The 16,903-nt window shown below is 40.7% G+C and overlaps 2 protein-coding genes across 4 annotated transcripts in view; one reads left to right on the top strand and one right to left on the bottom strand.

The window, feature by feature from the left end:
* snf8 (SNF8 subunit of ESCRT-II) lies at positions 1-11,799 on the top strand. The gene is made up of 7 exons (XM_069907033.1): positions 1-62; positions 210-348; positions 1,933-2,037; positions 3,325-3,397; positions 4,538-4,679; positions 5,584-5,658; positions 8,154-11,799. The coding sequence occupies exons 1-7, from the start codon at positions 39-41 to the stop codon at positions 8,289-8,291; spliced, it is 696 nt and encodes a 231-aa protein (XP_069763134.1). The 5' UTR covers positions 1-38; the 3' UTR covers positions 8,292-11,799.
* The window catches only part of LOC138747629 (ubiquitin-conjugating enzyme E2 Z), a 27,352-nt gene continuing 20,289 nt past the window's right edge, over positions 9,841-16,903 (bottom strand). For 2 of the 3 annotated variants that reach the window (XM_069907030.1, XM_069907032.1), the window contains one exon: positions 9,841-15,062. In XM_069907030.1, coding sequence (XP_069763131.1) covers positions 14,892-15,062 — 171 coding nt within the window. In that variant the 3' untranslated portion in view covers positions 9,841-14,891. The remainder of the gene's footprint in view (positions 15,063-16,903) is intronic. The other variant, XM_069907031.1, reaches the window with a different exon arrangement.

Consider the following 16,903-nt stretch of genomic DNA (forward strand, 5'->3'; position numbering starts at 1 on the left):
CATTTGTTTAGGCCAAGTATAAGGAGAGAGGAACGGTGATGGCTGAGGATCAGCTCGTTCAGGTTAGTGTCCTTTGTCTTGAGCTGAAATCCTTTCAACTAATAATTTTGCTGCCTGATTATTGGCCCTTTAAATTTCTGCACCTCTTTGTGTGGAGGTACCAATGGCAAGTTACCTGATAATTTCTAGGCTTGTCTTGAATTTTACAGATGTCAAAGCAGCTTGAAATGTTCAAGACACATCTGGAAGAATTTGCCAGCAAACACAAGCAGGAGATCCGGAAAAACTCAGAGTTCAGAGTTCAGTTTCAAGATATGTGTGCAACAATTGGAGTGGACCCTCTTGCGTGTAAGCTTGTTAATTTCAAAGTTCAGATTTATTGTTAGAGTATATACCTGACATCACATACAGGTAACCTATCCTTTATCCGGACATGTAAAATCTGGAAAGCTCCAAAATATCCGGCAAGTGGGGAGAGAGACGGCAGCGCGAGTCGGGGGGGGGGGGGGTCCTTTGCGTGAGGGGGAGAGACTGGCGGGGGGGTCTTTGTGTGAGGGGGAGAGACTGGCGGGGTGGTGGGGGGGGGAGAGACACCAGCAGCACGACTCGGGCGGGCGGGGGGAGACACCAGCAGCGCAACTCGGGTGGGCAGGGGGAGACACCGGCAGCGCGAGTCGGGCAGGCGAGGTGGGGGGGGAGGGAAACCGGCATCACAAGTTGGGAGGGCAAGGGGGGGGGGAAGACCGGCAGCGTGAGTCGGGCGGGCGAGGGCGGGGAGACAGTAGCGTGACTGGAAGGGGGTGGGGGTGGAATCGGCAACACAGTTTGGGTGGGTTTAAATCTGTCTTTCCGAAATCCGGAAAAATCCGAAATTTGGAACACACTGTCCCCCAAGGGTTCCGGATAAAGAATCGTGTACCTGTACCACCTGAGATTCTTTTCCTGTAGTTGGAGAAAAATTTCAACTTGTCGGTAGTGCAAAAAAACTACTCAAGAAAAGATACCTATACAAAAGAAAGAAATGTAAACAAGCTGCAATACAGAAAATAAATATTCAATAATAAATCAGGTGCAATGTAAGAGTTTGTACAGTAAAAATCCCAAAGTCTGGATACCAGAAATCTGGACTACCCGAGAATCCAGACTCTCAAACCTTTTACATTTAATAGCTTTTGTGTGCGTGCCAATGTGCGTGAGTGCCACAGATGCACAGCGGCAACAAGCGACCATGAAATGGGTAATCTCATCACAAAGAAATTCATTTGTACACTGTATTTTTCTTTTATGATGTTCATTTTTAATCATAATTTCAAGCATTTTTGTACTGAAAATTTTTTACATTTTTGTCAAGTGATGACTTTATTTTTCTTTAAAACTGCTCCTTTTGATAAATGAAGCATGTTGTATTTGCTATTGAATAAACTTTCAAAATTTACCTATTCATCTCTTCTTTATTCCTCCTTGAATTTGAATTTGAAAAGTATTGCCTGAACATCCAGAAAATCCGGATCATTGCAATCCCCAAAGAGACCAGATTTTAGGACTTTTTACTGTATTCCTTCAACTTTTCACACCTGTTGGCTGATGGGATGGTGTCGCAGGAACTTTATTCGCTATCTACCCTACAGTTTACCTGTGCTGGAGGAGTCTGCTGACACAGTGCAGAACGGGGATTTATTCTGCCTAATCCACATTGTGCTGGCTCTGGCTGTATTGATGATAGAGGAGAGGGAGCTTTATTCTGCATCTAACCCCTAATGTTCTTGTCCTGGGAGTGCTTGATGGGGAAGGAGACTCTAATAAGGGTCCAGATCCATTGCATAATTGTCGTCAGCAGATGAATTTAAAAAATCCCCAAAATTAATTATATTTGGATTTTTAATAGTTTTTGTTCCACCATTGACTTTATCATTTTTAACTCCCTCTTTGCAGCTGGCAAAGGATTCTGGTCTGAGATGCTGGGGTTTGGAGACTTTTATTATGAGCTTGGAGTTCAGATTATTGAAGTCTGTCTGGCTCTGAAACACAGAAATGGAGGTACCTATGCATATTGTCATATACAATGTACAGATGCACTGTAATTCTTGCTGTAGCCACAATATGATGATGATGTGCCAAGACAGAAAAAGAGATCATGAATATAAAAAGTTGATATATATTTACATAGCAGTTAGTTTAAGGAAAAAAGGTGATATTTCAATAGTGCATACAGATCTTTTGAAGGCCACGGAGTAGTTTATGGTTAGAATTAAGGAAATTTAAAGACCTTGTTAGCTTTTGGGGAAAAAAAATCTAGATATGCTGGACTTCAGGTCGCAGTGAGAAGAGATTGTGACCAGGGTGCTGAGGATCCTTCAGGATGTTAGTACCTTCTTGAAATAGTGCCGGAGTTGCTAAGTGAAGGTTGAGAGGAATAAATGTTTTACTGGGGAGTCAGTGGGGAAGTGAAGCTGAGGGCAGGAATTATTAGTGAATGGTGGAATAGATTAGGGGCTGAATGGCCTGTTCCACTCCTATTTCTTGTGCTTCCAATGTAATTCATGTTCTGGATCTTCTACTTTGTGCACTCATATAAATATCAGAACTGACTTGTTAGAGTGCTTGCAGAATAAATGTCTCTGTCAGATGTAATGTGATAGACAAACGTGTTTCAGATTACTGATAAGTTTTGAAAATCCAACTAAGATTAGTCTGTGGCAAAAAATTTGAGTGTAACCAAAAAGCAGTGAGGTGAAACATCTGCTGAGGTGCTGGTCTCTGGTCGACTGAACAGTGTTGCTTGCTTTTGACCCAAGACCCTGCCTGAGCTTGACGCTTGGCCGATAGATTTCTAGCATCTGCAGTTTTTTTTTCCTACGGGCCTTTCAAAAGAAAATAAACACATATTTTGTGGGAAAAGTAATAAAGGAAAATCTTGAACCACTCAAAAATCCCACTGGGTTTTATTTCTGTAGTTAGTAGTAAAACTGGCCCATTCCATTGCATGCAATAGTGTTTAATTTATAAACATACAGCCCAGTAACAGGCCATTTCGGCCCATGAATCTGTGCCACCTAATTTACACCCAATTAACTTGGTACGTTTCAAATGATGGGAGGAAACTGGAGGCCCTAGGGAAAACCCACACAGACATGGGGAGAACGTATAAACTTCTTACAGACTGCGCAGGATTCGAACTACGGTCCCGATCACTGGCACTGTAAAGGCATTACACTAACCACTACACCAACTGTGCTGCCCATGCAGATGATGCTGCTGGTAAGCTGGAAGTGACTGATCTCATGCAGGGATGCTTCTAGTTATTCTCATTGTATCCTCGGCCAGGTCTGATCACACTGGACGAGCTGCATCAGCGGGTGCTGAAAGGAAGAGGCAAGTTTGCGCAAGACGTCAGCCAGTGAGTACACCGGGGTAATACACACTGGGCTTTTAGATTGTACCTGCCCTCTGCCAGGGGTGGGTGTGTGGCATTCACTGGTGAAAATTGGCTGGGCTGATGAGATCAGAAAAACTCGCAGCAATGTTGGTGGCCTTCTGACCCATCAGCTGTAGATCATGAGTGAGTCTGCCAACTCCCTCGAGTGCTTATTTTGGAGCAATTTCCAAGCCTTTTCAGTCAGAATGTTGTAATAATTAATGATCCTGAAGTGATTGCACAGTGGGATTAACGGGGTACGTGTGTGAAGTGTCGAAGAAAGCCCAATTGTATTTTAGAGGCTGGGTTTAACCTGAATGTTTTATTTTTTTTGCATTCCCTCAGGTAAGTAAGGAGGAATTAAGGAACAATTAAACTCCTCCCCCCCCCCGCCCCAATACCTGCCACCTCTGGGGATTTGGTAGATGCCAGATAAGTACATTTTTTGGTTGTTTGGGATTGCGTGTTGCGTGATTGGCAAACTAATAGTGAGGCGTGCTAATTTTAAACTTCTGTATTTTTTACCCATTTATTTTCAGCAACTTTTTTGCCAATTGCTTGAGGCTGCCGGTTGCTTGTATTCCGAATAACAGGAGTTTTATTGTACTTTTAGATGAGGGGAAAGAAGGGTAGTGAAAAATTTGATTGCTCATTTAAAAATTAAGGATGAAATTGAAATGAATCAGAGCTTATTGTCATGCACATAAGTACAGTGTGTAGATGCAATGAAAGTTTTACTTGCTGTAGTGTTCTAAATAAAGGCAAGTGATTAAGGCAGTCATTCTCAATTTTTTTCTTTCCACTCGCATCCCACTTTAAGTATTCCCTATGCCATAGGAGCTCTGTGATTAGTAAAGGATTACTTAAGGTGGGATGTGAGTGGAAAGAAAAAGGTTGAGAACGACTGGATTAAGGGACACCGATCAAGCCACATTCCAAATCGAATGGCAAAACAACTTTGAAGGGCTGAATGGCCTCCCTTGCTTCTCTGCTCACATTGCCCGATAATTATTTTCTTTGCCCATCTATTATCCTTCAACCCTGAAGCTGGTGATGTGAGCCAAAGGTATCCGATGATTATCCTCTCGTTTCTTAGCATTTGACTGTAACTTTCTCATCCAGGGACGATCTTATTCGGGCCATAAAAAAGCTGAAATCCTTGGGCAATGGCTTTACTATTATCCCAGTGGGAGGCAGGTACTTAGTGCAGTCTGTACCAGCAGAATTGAACATGGATCATACAGTGGTGCTGCAGATTGCAGAGGTAGGTGCTCTGATTCCTGAGGCTGCTGCATTTGTAACTTGAAGGCTTAACCAATTGAATCACCTCAAGTCACTTCCCGGGAACCTTATCAAAAATTTTGCACCAATTGATCAAGGACCTGGAGACTTTGGGACTTTGTAGGCTGAAGTAGTTAATCTGTGATGGGGCATGTTCAAGAGGAAATGTATGTGTGAGAGAGATGTCTGTTATGCTACACACTTGTTTGCACATCTACCTGTCCTTTTTCTCTTCATTCCCACATTTAAGATCAGTCCTACAATCCTTGTGTGGTCATTTACCTGTATTTTTGTGTACATGAGCTACTTAAAAAAAAAAAATCTGAAATGTACAGTTACAGAACTCCCCCCCCCCCCCCCCCCCCCCCCCTGCCTCCGTCCTCCATTGGTAAAGAAAGAGAACTTGCATCTTTTATGATCTTGGACATCAAATGTTTTTGGAAGTCTTGTCCTTATTGTAATGCAGTCATCTTGGAAATCAGTTGTGTCGATGTGTTGGGCATCAGATAACCTTTAACAATTTGAAAATTAGTGCTGCTCAGGAAATTTCCCCTGCTCCCCTTTAAAATGATGTGGGATCTACCCAACCGTCAGTTGGTTCGTACTGGTGTTGGTCATGGATCCAGTCTGGAGTATATATTATGAAAGGGTAAAAATGGCTGGAGCTCAAAGGGTTAACATCACCTCTCCATTACATTTTTCTAGCTTCCTGTAAATTCTTAAAAGTTATGCTTCTTTTAAAATTCAGATCCCAGACTGTTATCTCTGTTTAGATTCTCATACTTATTTGTACTCTTAGTTCATCTGTTTAGTTTCAAATGATTCACCTATTTAGATATGGATTTACATCGGGAAGAGATCTAATTCATTCTTATTTCGACTTGCAGAGGAATGGATACGTAACAATCAGTGAAATCAAATCGACCCTGAAATGGGAGACTGAACGTGCCAATCATGTGCTGGTAAGTATTGACACCGTCTCTGGAGTTCCTCCTTCAACTCTATCATGTCGCAGTCTGAGCTGAGCAGTGTGTTACCAGTCACATTGCCTCTTCCACATAGTGACTGACTGGGAGGAAAGGGCATGATAGCATGTCTCCATCAACATGGTGTTGCATCTGCACTTAGGGCAGTATGGTTAGTGTAGCGATTAGTGCAATGCTGTTATAGCGCCAGCAATCGGGACCTGGGTTCAAATCATGTCTGTAAGGAGTTTGTACATTCTCCTTGTGTCTGTGTGGTTTTTCCCCAGGGGCTCCAGTTTCCTTTGATTGGAGGTACCAGGGGTTGTAGGTCGATTGGGTGTAAATGGGAAGCGTGGGCTGAAAGGGCCTGTTACCATGCTGTATATCTAAATTAGAGAAAAAAAAATTTAGAAAGCTATCTCGTTAAAAATATGAAGAACCCAATTGATAAATAATGAATGGCAATCCATCGGAATCCTCATTGGAAGACCACAACGTCTCCTCCTCACTGACAATCAACATAGGCGCACCTCAAGGATGCGTGCTTAGCCCGCTGCTCTACTATCTCTACACCCATGACTGTGTGGCCAGGCACAGTTCAAATCCATCTACAAATTTGCTGATACCAATCATCGGCAGAATCCCAGACAACAATAAAGAACCATACAGGAGTGAGATAGATCAACTAGTGGAGTGGTATGACAACAATAACCTGCACTCAACATTAGCAATACTAAGGAACTGATTGTGGACTTCAGGAGGGGGATCAGAACACAAAATAGTTCTTATTGCGAGGTCAGCAGTGGAAAGGGTAAAGAACTTCAAATTCCTGGACATCAACATCTCTGAAGATCCATCCTAGGGCCACCATGTTGATGCAATCACGAAGAATCGGTGGCGGCTGTACTTCGTTAGGAGTTTGAGGAGATTCGGTATGTTGCCAAAGACTCTCGCTAGTTTCTACAGGTGTACTATGGAGAACATTCTGACTGGTTGCATCACTGGGTTGGAAGTGCCAATGCACAGAACGGGAAAAGGGTTGTGAACTCGGCCAGTGCCATCATGGGCATTAGCCTTCATTCAGTTAAGGACATCTACAAGAGGCAGTGTCTCTTGAAAGCAGCCTCTATCATCAAGGATCCTCACCATGCAGGCCATCATCAAGATAGGAGGTACAGGAGCCTGAAGATGCACACCTGATGGACAGAAACCACTTGCCTTCTGCTATCAGATTTCTGAATGGAAATGAATCACAGACACTACCTCACTTTTTCTCTTTTGCACAAATTTATTTAAAAATAAAGTAATTTATAGCAATGTTTGCATCTGCAATGCTGTTGAAAAAACACTGAATTTCATGACATGACATTATATTCTGAATATTTAATCAACAGTTTGGAAGTTTCCTTTCAAAATAATGAATGTTGATTTGGGCACTTTTGGCACAGGTATCATGGGGTGAGCTGCCTGTTGCTGTGATGCCCTGTTCTATGTTCTATAGGGTTGGCTGGATGAATAACCTCAGTTGGGGAATGCCGACCTGGTGATCTTTTCCATCCTAAACCTCTTGATAATGAGTCACTCATTGCCCATTTGCAATGTGTATAACTTCACAACATCCAATCTTTGCTACATGCAGCCAATCCGATCATGGCCAATGCACCATTTTTTTTGCTCCCTCTCCAGACCCCTTCTCTCTCTTTATGGTTTAAATAACTGTCAATCTCTTGCTTGCTACATTCAATAAATCCACCTGGTTGAGAATTTGAGATTCACAACCCTCAGAAGAAATTGATCTGAACCTCCCATCTTAAATGGGTTACCCTTTAACTCCAAAATTATGCTTTGTTCTAGATATTCTGATTGGGGGAACATTCCCTGAGAATCTTACTTGTTTCAATTAGATCATCTCTCATTCTTCTAAACTCTAATGAATACAATCCCAGTACATTGGTAATTAACCAAACGAATCTCTGCATAACTCTAATGCAACACATCCTCCCATAAATACAGAACCCAAAATTGTAAGCGCTCCAGGTGTCACCTCACCAGCACCCTGTAAATTGGCATCAACACTGCACCACACTTGCAGTCCATACTCCAGCAATGTCGGCCAACATTTCATCAGTCTTTTTAACCACTTGCTGTACTGGCCCACATTTTGTTTTATGTACTAGATCCTTTTGCACTATTCTATTTCATTCAAAGTGGATGACCTAATTTTCCAACATCAGCTAGCTTTTTGCCATGTTTTAATCAATGTCCCTCTGCAGGCTCTTGCTTTTCACAACTTGCTGACATCTCATCAGCCAGGCTGACTGCAGCACATCTCAACCAGGTAATGTGGATAAATAGTTGTGGCCTGAGCACAAATTCCTGTGGTGTCCCAGATAAGCAAGTGTGGGACCTTCATGATCCTTGTCAACATTGCAGTCAATGCCAAACATTGCCAGAGACCATTGCTTAAAAAAAAATTTTCGTACCATTTTCAGGAACACTTGTTGAAAGAAGGCTTGGCATGGATTGACAAACAGGCACCTGAGGAGCCTCAGTATTGGCTGCCAGCACTCTTCTCTGATCTGTACTCCCGGGACGTGACACCAGAAGAAGCTGACGAAAGCTTGCCATGAGGAAAATAAAATCGTCAAATAGGAAAGGAAACAAAGTCTGTAAATTGATTTCTGTATCAAAGATCATTTTCTCAGATTGCTTTTGACTATAAATGCATTTGCTAGAATTTAGATGAGAGGGGATCTTGTAGAAACATAAAATTATGAAAATTAAGAGAGAAGTAGGTAAGTTGTTTCCATTGGTAGGAGAGACCAGAACTAGGGGCTATAGCCTCAAGATTCAGGGTAGTAGATTTAGGAACACGATGAGGAGGGACTGCTTTTCCCAGAATGTGGTGAATCTGGAATTCGCTGCCCATTGAAGCAGTGGAGGTGACCTCAGTAAATATATTTAAAACAAGGTTGGATAGATATTTTACAGGGATAGTAGGAAAGACAGGTAGGTGGAGATAAGCCAATCATCAGATCAGCCATTGAATGGCAGAACAGGCTTGACAGACCAAATGGCCTACTCCTGCTCCTATTTCTTATGTATTGTTGCACAAGTAATAGGAAAGATCTTTTTTCCAGCCTTTACCTGAGTGCAAGGGGTTTAGTTTATGAGGAGCCAAGGAGTTGGGACATTTGAGGACGTGCTCAGCTGAGGAGCCAATGATGCACAGCTACCAACTGCAGGACTATGACTAAGCATCTCCAAGTCCCGTCAACGGTGAAGCCCAAGCTCAGTCTCCTTGATCTTCATGCAGAGTGTTTACTTGAACAAAGTTATACCCCCTGACACACCAGTGAGGTGGTTCTGGATTTAGATCTTAGTCCAAAGATATAAACAAATCCAAGGTGGTATAGTAGTAGTACAGTCAGGGAGATGTTAAACCAAGACTGCATCTACTCTCTATCTAGACATAAGCTTCTGGAATCACTGTTCTAAAGAACAGAGTTGCCCTGTATTTATCCTTCAATCACCATCACAAAAGTGGATTTAAATATTGGGTTATTAATGTGTGTGAACATTTGACGTATTTCCTACACTTGTGAATACACTTTGAAACAAATGCTCTAAAGACATGCAAGACCTTTCTTGCTGGCAAGGTAACCAGCCCTCACTTTGGTGGAATTTAAAGAAGGATTTTGATTCTTTAGTGTTTCTTTCAAAGAAAGATTGGATGCTCCTTCACAGAATAGAGATTTTGAGGTCTGTTGAGGTCGGCAAGATAGTCTTTAATATCTTCTGTTAACATGCAAATGCAATAATGAGTTTAATGTATACTGCATTTTAATTGGCTTGAGTGACTCCTGCCCTATGCACTAATTCAGTGACTTGGGAGGGTGAAGTGTTTGCAATGGGATATCCAAAGAGAAGTTTGCAAGGAATAACTGGGATGAAATGGATTGCTTTTTCGACTGGCCACTCTAATTAACTGAATGGATTTCTTCTGTGGGACACACAGGAAGCTTCAGATGCAGGAATCTGAAGCTAAACACAGTCTGCTGGAGGAACTTAGTAGGTCAAGCAGTATCAGTTTAAACTTTAATGAATGATTGAGACAAACAGAGAACACTATCCCATCCTGGGTCTTTTTATGGAGAAAACAGGACAGGAATCATGCAGTTGTGTAAAGTTTCTGCTTTCAGCAAATTTTATTGCACCAAAAAATTTAGTTGTTGCTTATATACAATATGAAACAAATAAACAGTGCTTTTACATAGTTTGCATATTAGTTGTTAACCATGGTTAGTCTTTAAAGATGCAGGTGGTTAAACTGGTGTCATAGCTAAGCCTGACCTGCATTACTAAATTCCTCTTTCACCCTGGGATTAACCAATAACTTCTTTCCCTCTTGTTACCTTGCCTAAAATCCTAGCTCACTGATAATGTACTTCCCAATTGGAATGATTATAGCTACTGCAGGGTGTCATGACAAGCTGATGAATTACTACAACCAGTTAAGTTTATCTCCCACCAGAAAAGAAAGAAGGTGATCAGAGCTAAAAACTTGTGTCACACAGTCTAATATTTTAAACACAAGTATCCTGTGTGGTCCATCTGGCCCAGGTTTGTCTTTCTCGGCAGTGAGGTGCTGCTGGCACATGAAGCCAATGCTGAACAAACAAGAGGAAACAATAACTGCACTTATTAGAGGAACTAGTGCAACATTCATGGGTAGAAATTGTCAAATGAACATTTTGTGTCAGGACCTTTTATTGAGACGTTTTCAACCCAAAACATGGACTGACCATTTTATCTCATGGATGCTTCTGTTAGTGAACAAATGAGTGTTTAATTTACAAAAGGAGGTGCGAGCAGATATTTTACATAAAGTTTGCACCTCAGTTGTATTTTCCTTGTTGACTCATTGCTGAGATCATTCGTGGACCCCTGCATCCCATTCAGTGCCTCTTGCAAAGGATACATTCCTGCAGTGACTTACAGGACGATTGAGCACAAGTGGAGGTAAGCAACGTAAAAACACTTCAGGTGTCAGTGGACAATAACGGAAGATTGACTAAAATCATCACCTCCACAGATCAATCTTTTCCTCTACTGACCCAGTATCACTCCAGATTTATTCATTCAAGTGTAGACCATAGAGAAAATGCCAAAGCACCCCAAGCAAAAATTATGCAAAGAAGGATCAAACAAGACCGGTGGCAAATTAATCCACTGGGAGAAACCTTCCTGACCACAATGAGCTTCATGCCGTCTCAGCCTGTGTAAATGAACTCTGGTTTCCAATCCTTTTGAAAGGCAATTCAGTAATGATTTTATAGGAGGTTGTGTATTCCTCGGAATGAATGTACAGAAACCATTTTGTTGTTGAATTTTCTAATCTTCCCTGCTAACCTTTGCAACCTAAGGGGTGTCTTTGTCGATGAATAGCCCATTTATGCATCATTTGTGCATCCATCACTGATACTGGTAGCTTTCAATACTTAGGCAAGCTTATTTGTTAGCTAATCATCGAAAACACCTTTCAAGGAAAACAAACAGTGGACACCAATTCGTATAATAAATTCCAATTTGACAAATTACTGCCCAAAATCAACAGATCAACCAGTCCTCCCATGAAATTAATTAGTTCAGTGAACAATTTACCATCCTTTCACCCATACATAATAGTTCAATAATCTTCCCAAATGACTAGTGCTCTGGAGCATCAGACATTAAACATGCTCATCTAGTAATGGACCAAACATTTGGTTCAAACATTACCGCGGGGGGGTTCTGGTTCAGAGGGGCAAACCCACTTCAAATTAGGATAAAGTTTTGTCTTGAAGTCATTATCAGTATTGATCAGTTCTGGGTAGTGAAGTTTCCATTAACCATATAACTGTTTACAGCACGGAAATAGGCCATGTCGGCCCTTCAAGTCCGTACCGGTTCACTTGAACAACTCCATTAGCTCCATCCTCAAACATCTCCAAGTAGAGCGGCTGGTGAGCCTTTGTGATTGCAAATGAACTTTCAATGTTAAAGGAGTTTCTTTTAGCTTGTAACAGTGGTTTCCATCCCTGTCTTCCTATGTGGCACTGTATTGTGTTGACTGAAACATAACAATAAATTTTAAAATGTACACACAGCAATGGTTAAATACACAAAAGTGCTGGAGAAACTTAGTGGGCTTCAAGGAGGGCTCAGGCTTGAAACATTGGTCACACAGCTTTGCCTTCAGTGTCTGCAGACTTTCTTGTTTCACTGCACACAGTAATAGTATTTCATGACTTGCTTGGCAGCAGCATTGGTAATAAAGGACCCCTCAACATTACACCAACAGAAAGTAAAGCTACTGGACTGCTTGAACACCAACTCAAAACTCAAGGAAAAGGTGTTTATCATGGAGGAATCTGACAAGAAACACCAATTATCTCAACCATAAAGTGACTTTATTGTTCTATCAGATATCTATCAAATCAATTTGCTTAGAGGAGCAAATACTCACACTGCATTATACCTTGAAAGTGCTTAATTACAAGAACTGATCAATAGTGGATATAATCTCTGTCCTCTAAAGGATGTAGAAGTGACACATCATATGATATACCCACCATACAGTGACACTTCCAAAGTTTTCTCCTCTGCTGAACACCCCAAACTGTTGCTGGACATAACTGCCAAGTAGCAGAAGCTTCTTTGCCCAAAGATGGCATTTCAAATGGGGAAAGTTCTGGCTGGTTGTCCAAGGTGTGCATCACACCCAAACCTGATATTATCCTTGTGGCCTTTCCCACAAGGATTTCTGCACACTGATCAGGAACAAAGGCAGTTTGGTGAATGTTTCCCACCTCCTCCACCACTGGCTGCCTGGTGAATGGCAGAAAGCCAAAGGGGAGACTCCAGAATCAGCTAACCCAACATCCACCTTGAAATGGCCCCAGGACACCTTGCATCCATTCAAAAAAAGGTTGTGTGTTAAAAGAGTTTCTTTCTCTGCAAATGCTACCTAACCAGAGTAGTTTGAGCATTTTATATTTCTTCAGCTTGGTATTGTTCAGATCCAATGGTAGGAAGCTAGGTCACTGAACAACTAAATTAATTTGGAGGCATTATTTACAGGAAAATAAAATACTGATAGCAAAATTATATGTCAAGCTTCAAGACCGTGTCACAAACCTGAGAAAAACCAAGATTCTATAATCGACAAACCAAAGATTTCCACATTACAGATCTCCAAGTATGTTGTAGAACATCATACATCAAAATACTCATGATCAGTCAAGCCCTAATAAAGGATTAGTCTAATAAAGGATTCATGGACAATTCATTACAACTGAATGGGGCTTATTGTAGAACAATGTTTAGTCTTTTGGAACACCAGAATTGGGATTTTGGTACAAGGAAAAAAAAAATCAAAGCATAAAAAAAATCAAAGCATAGAGCCCTCTGCCACTAACCACTAACCAAGAACACAGAAGAATAGAAAATTAAGACAGGGAAAATATTAATTTACATTTTCTATTGGTCAAAGTCACCATTCTGCACAAGCCAGGAGTACAGGATAATCAATATTCAGTTTTTTTTTGTTGCAGCGATTGACCAATCAAGTTGCCCTATGACTTAATTTTCTTCATCAAACTAGCAAATACTGGATGGACAACAAAGTTAAGGTGACAGTGTTGAACCATGGACATTATGGATTGAGGCAATAAGGGGAGTCCACTGGCCATTCTCCCTAAATGGATTCAATCTGAGCAAAAGCTTCAGATGTGGAGAGAGAGTTTTATTGGCAATAGCATGCAGGGTAAACCCTGATAAAAGGTTTCTATTTATTTCCAGTTTTGAGAGAGAATAACAGTGCATTAATGCACAAATTTATTTGTTATGACATCTTTCTTGAGAAATCTGACAGACTTCCCGCTATATTATCAACAATGAAAGAGATAATCAGATAACAGTAGTTTGAGCATATTGGTTTAACTGTTAACCCAAGTTACATGGTTGGGCCTTTGTTGGATTCAATTTGCCAGCCCAGATTTCAAACAAGCTTCCTACTTGATTTGGGTGACTGATGAACAAGTTACTCCAGAAGACAATTTGCCGGCACCCAATAGTTAATCAGCAATAAAGAACATTGAGATTTGAAATTAGACTATGATAAGTTCACTGAGTTTTTAATAATTACAGTTGCCAACCTCAATATGTGGAAATGCCGGGAATAAAGCTCAAACCACTGTGAATGTCAGACTAAATCTTTCAAAAGTGCGTACTTGGTTACGTACGACAGTAGATTGCTTCCCTTTAAAAAAAATACATACCTTTAGTAGTTTAATAAAACCAGACAAATCTTAATTTTCTTTTAGTAATTTGTTAGGAGAGGGATCAGAAGGAATTACACCAATGGTCACTCAGGTAGTTTTATGGAAATACTCTGTAAACAACAAAATCTGAATAATGCAGGCTAAAAGTGAGGGATTATTGAAAAAGTTTTAAGTATTCCTTTAGTGGACAATCAAACATTGATGTAGATGCCTGTAAAATGTGCCCCTTCAGTAAACTGATTTTGTATTTTATTGCTGTGCCCAGTCTGTTTACTGAACAAACATTGAAGTGTGTTAGCAACATCAAAGAGCCTTTTAAACAGACACCATGAATTAATTTGCAAACAATCTTGAGCAATAATTTCTTCCAGTGAAGAGAATTAGTTCTGTAGAACAAGATGCACTTATCAGCCCAAGGATTCAGTTGGTGCAGCCACAGAATGACTGAAGTATGAACCTAGAGCCACAAATATTTGGAATGATGACATCCAGAAGAAGTCGGTACAGACTTGTTTGCATATGAATGTGAAATATAAAAAACACAAAAGGTCCACACTGCTTCATACAGGTGGTTATACTGACAAGGATGAGGCACAAGGGTAACTTTGTTGAGTAATTTGGGCAACATAGAGCAACACTTTACAATGAAAGCAGGGCCTGGTCAGAAAGGAGTATGGACTGGAGAGCTAAAATCTTAAAAAATTATCAATGATTTTTTTACCCAAGCCAATTCTCCTTTCCATCAATACAAAGCAAAAACTGAGTAAAACAGGCTGCCCAAAAAGATCCCAGATCTTTGGTCTATTTACAAAACCACGCAAAAGGTCTCGCTCCTGGACCCGAGCTTCAGCCCAGTTTCCCTTGGATCCTCACCATAATAGATATGGCCTGTCCCAGAGTTTGTGTCTAGGGGTGGGAGGCACCTTGACTGTCTTGCTCATTTCCTGAGGAGCTGCTGTCAGAATCTGGCTCTAATGGTTCCTCTTTATTTTTCTTTTTCAATCGCTGCCTGATGATCTGCAGCCGATTCAGTAAGGTCTGGTAATCAAAATGACCACGCCTCTCTCCAAAGGGATCCTGCAAGAAAGAAATGATTTTTTTTTTTACACTGAAAATCCAAATAATTACTCTAATCAACACGCACAAACGTACTGTGTAGAGTTTTGGGTCCTTTATTTAAGGAAAGGATGTGCTAGCATTAGAAAGGGCTCAGAAATTTACTAGAACGATACCATGAGTGAGGCAGCACGTTTGGCGGAGTGGTTAGCGCAACGCCTTTACAATGCCAGCGATCGGGACTGGGGTTTGAATCCCGCACTGTCCATAAGTAGTTTGTACATTCTCCCTGTGTCTCTGTGGGTTTCCTCCAGAGGCTCTGGTTTCCTCCCACCATTCAAAGCATAACAGGAGTGTAGGTTAATTGGACAACATGGACCTGTGGCCTAAAATGGCCTGTTATCGTGCTGTATGTGTAAAAAAAAATGAAACAAAAACATGCAAAGAACGTTTGTCGGTTCTTGAACTGTACTCGGAGTACAAAAGAATGAGAGGGAAATCTCAGAGACATTTCAAATACGCTGAAAGGCATGAACAGAGAATATGCGGCAAAGTTGTTTCCCATGGTAGGGGAGTCTAGGACAAGAAGCCATAATTTCAAGATAAAAGGCCATCAATTTAAAACAGAAATGCGGAGAAATTTCTTTAGCCAGAGGGTCGTGAGTCTATGGAACTTGTTGCCACAGGTGGCTGTGGAAGCGAGGTCGTTAGGTGTATTTAAGACAGAAACTGACAGGTATTTGATTAGTCAGGGCACCAAGGATTACAGGGAAAAGGCAAGGGAGTGATAAGGATCAGCTCATGATTAAATGGCGCAGCAGACCCCGGCGGGCAAATTGGCGTACTTCTGCTTTTATATACACTTTTTTTTAAATTAAAAAAAAATCTGGCCATCTTTTAGATCCTTTAATAAGCAGGTCAAGTATGACTATACCTTATTACAAACGCACTTTGTATTACAAGTTCAATTCAGTAAAGTCCTCGTTGTCCAGAATTTTTTACAATTATATTTTATTTAATTTTTAAGTATACACACACAACACACACACACACACATAAAAAAAGGACTCAATGAATGTATATGCGAATATATACCAAAAAAAATCCTTAAAATGCATGTAAGCCTAGAACTAACCTGTCCGTACCTTAGGGAAAGGAAAACAAACAGTGGACAGAGGGGGAGAAGAAGAAAAAGGGAAAAGAGCTGGCATTAACATTTAATACAACCAAAAAAGAAATAAAAATATTAAATTACTAATAAGGGATAAAAATTAAATAAAATATTTAATAAATAGAGTAAACTATCCGGGCATTTAAATAATTCAAATAAAGCTGCCAAATATCTATGAACATGTTATATTCATTTTGAAGATTACAAGTAATTTTCTCCAGGGGTATCCAACCTTATATTTCCATATTCCAACAATCAATATGTACGAGGGAATCAAATTTCCATGTTAACGCTAGACATTTCCTGGCTGCTGCCAAAGTGATTTTAATAAATTTGGATTTACTTTTGGAGAAGTTAATATTCATGACAGCCAAATTCCACAAAAGGAACAATTGTGAGTCAAGAGGGAAGACCAGCCCCATAATTTTCATTACTATTTCCCCCAAATTTATCCAAAAAGTGATTGGGACTGGGGTTCAAATCCTGTGCTGTCTGTAAGGAGTTTCTACATGCTCCCTATAGCTGTGTGGATTTCCTCTGGGTGCTCTGGTTTCCTCCCACCATTCAAAATGTACCCAGCTTGTCGGTTTAATTGGGCAATCATTCAAGAAATACTTTTTGCTGATGACTGTGTGCTCTTGGTGCTCAAAGTCAGTTAATGCTGAACAAATTCTCAGATGCTGCTACCCTC

This window comes from Narcine bancroftii, chromosome 12 (genome assembly GCF_036971445.1).
Source record: "Narcine bancroftii isolate sNarBan1 chromosome 12, sNarBan1.hap1, whole genome shotgun sequence".
Classification (NCBI taxonomy): Eukaryota; Metazoa; Chordata; class Chondrichthyes; order Torpediniformes; family Narcinidae; genus Narcine; species Narcine bancroftii.

Bases quoted from the DNA above. Each gene is read 5' to 3' on its own strand.
- snf8 (XM_069907033.1), top strand. From the start codon at position 39: ATGGCTGAGGATCAGCTCGTTCAG. The intron at 63-209 runs GTTAGTGTCCTT...TGAATTTTACAG, and splicing joins CTGAGGATCAGCTCGTTCAG to ATGTCAAAGCAGCTTGAAAT. The intron at 5,659-8,153 runs GTAAGTATTGAC...TACCATTTTCAG, and splicing joins AACGTGCCAATCATGTGCTG to GAACACTTGTTGAAAGAAGG.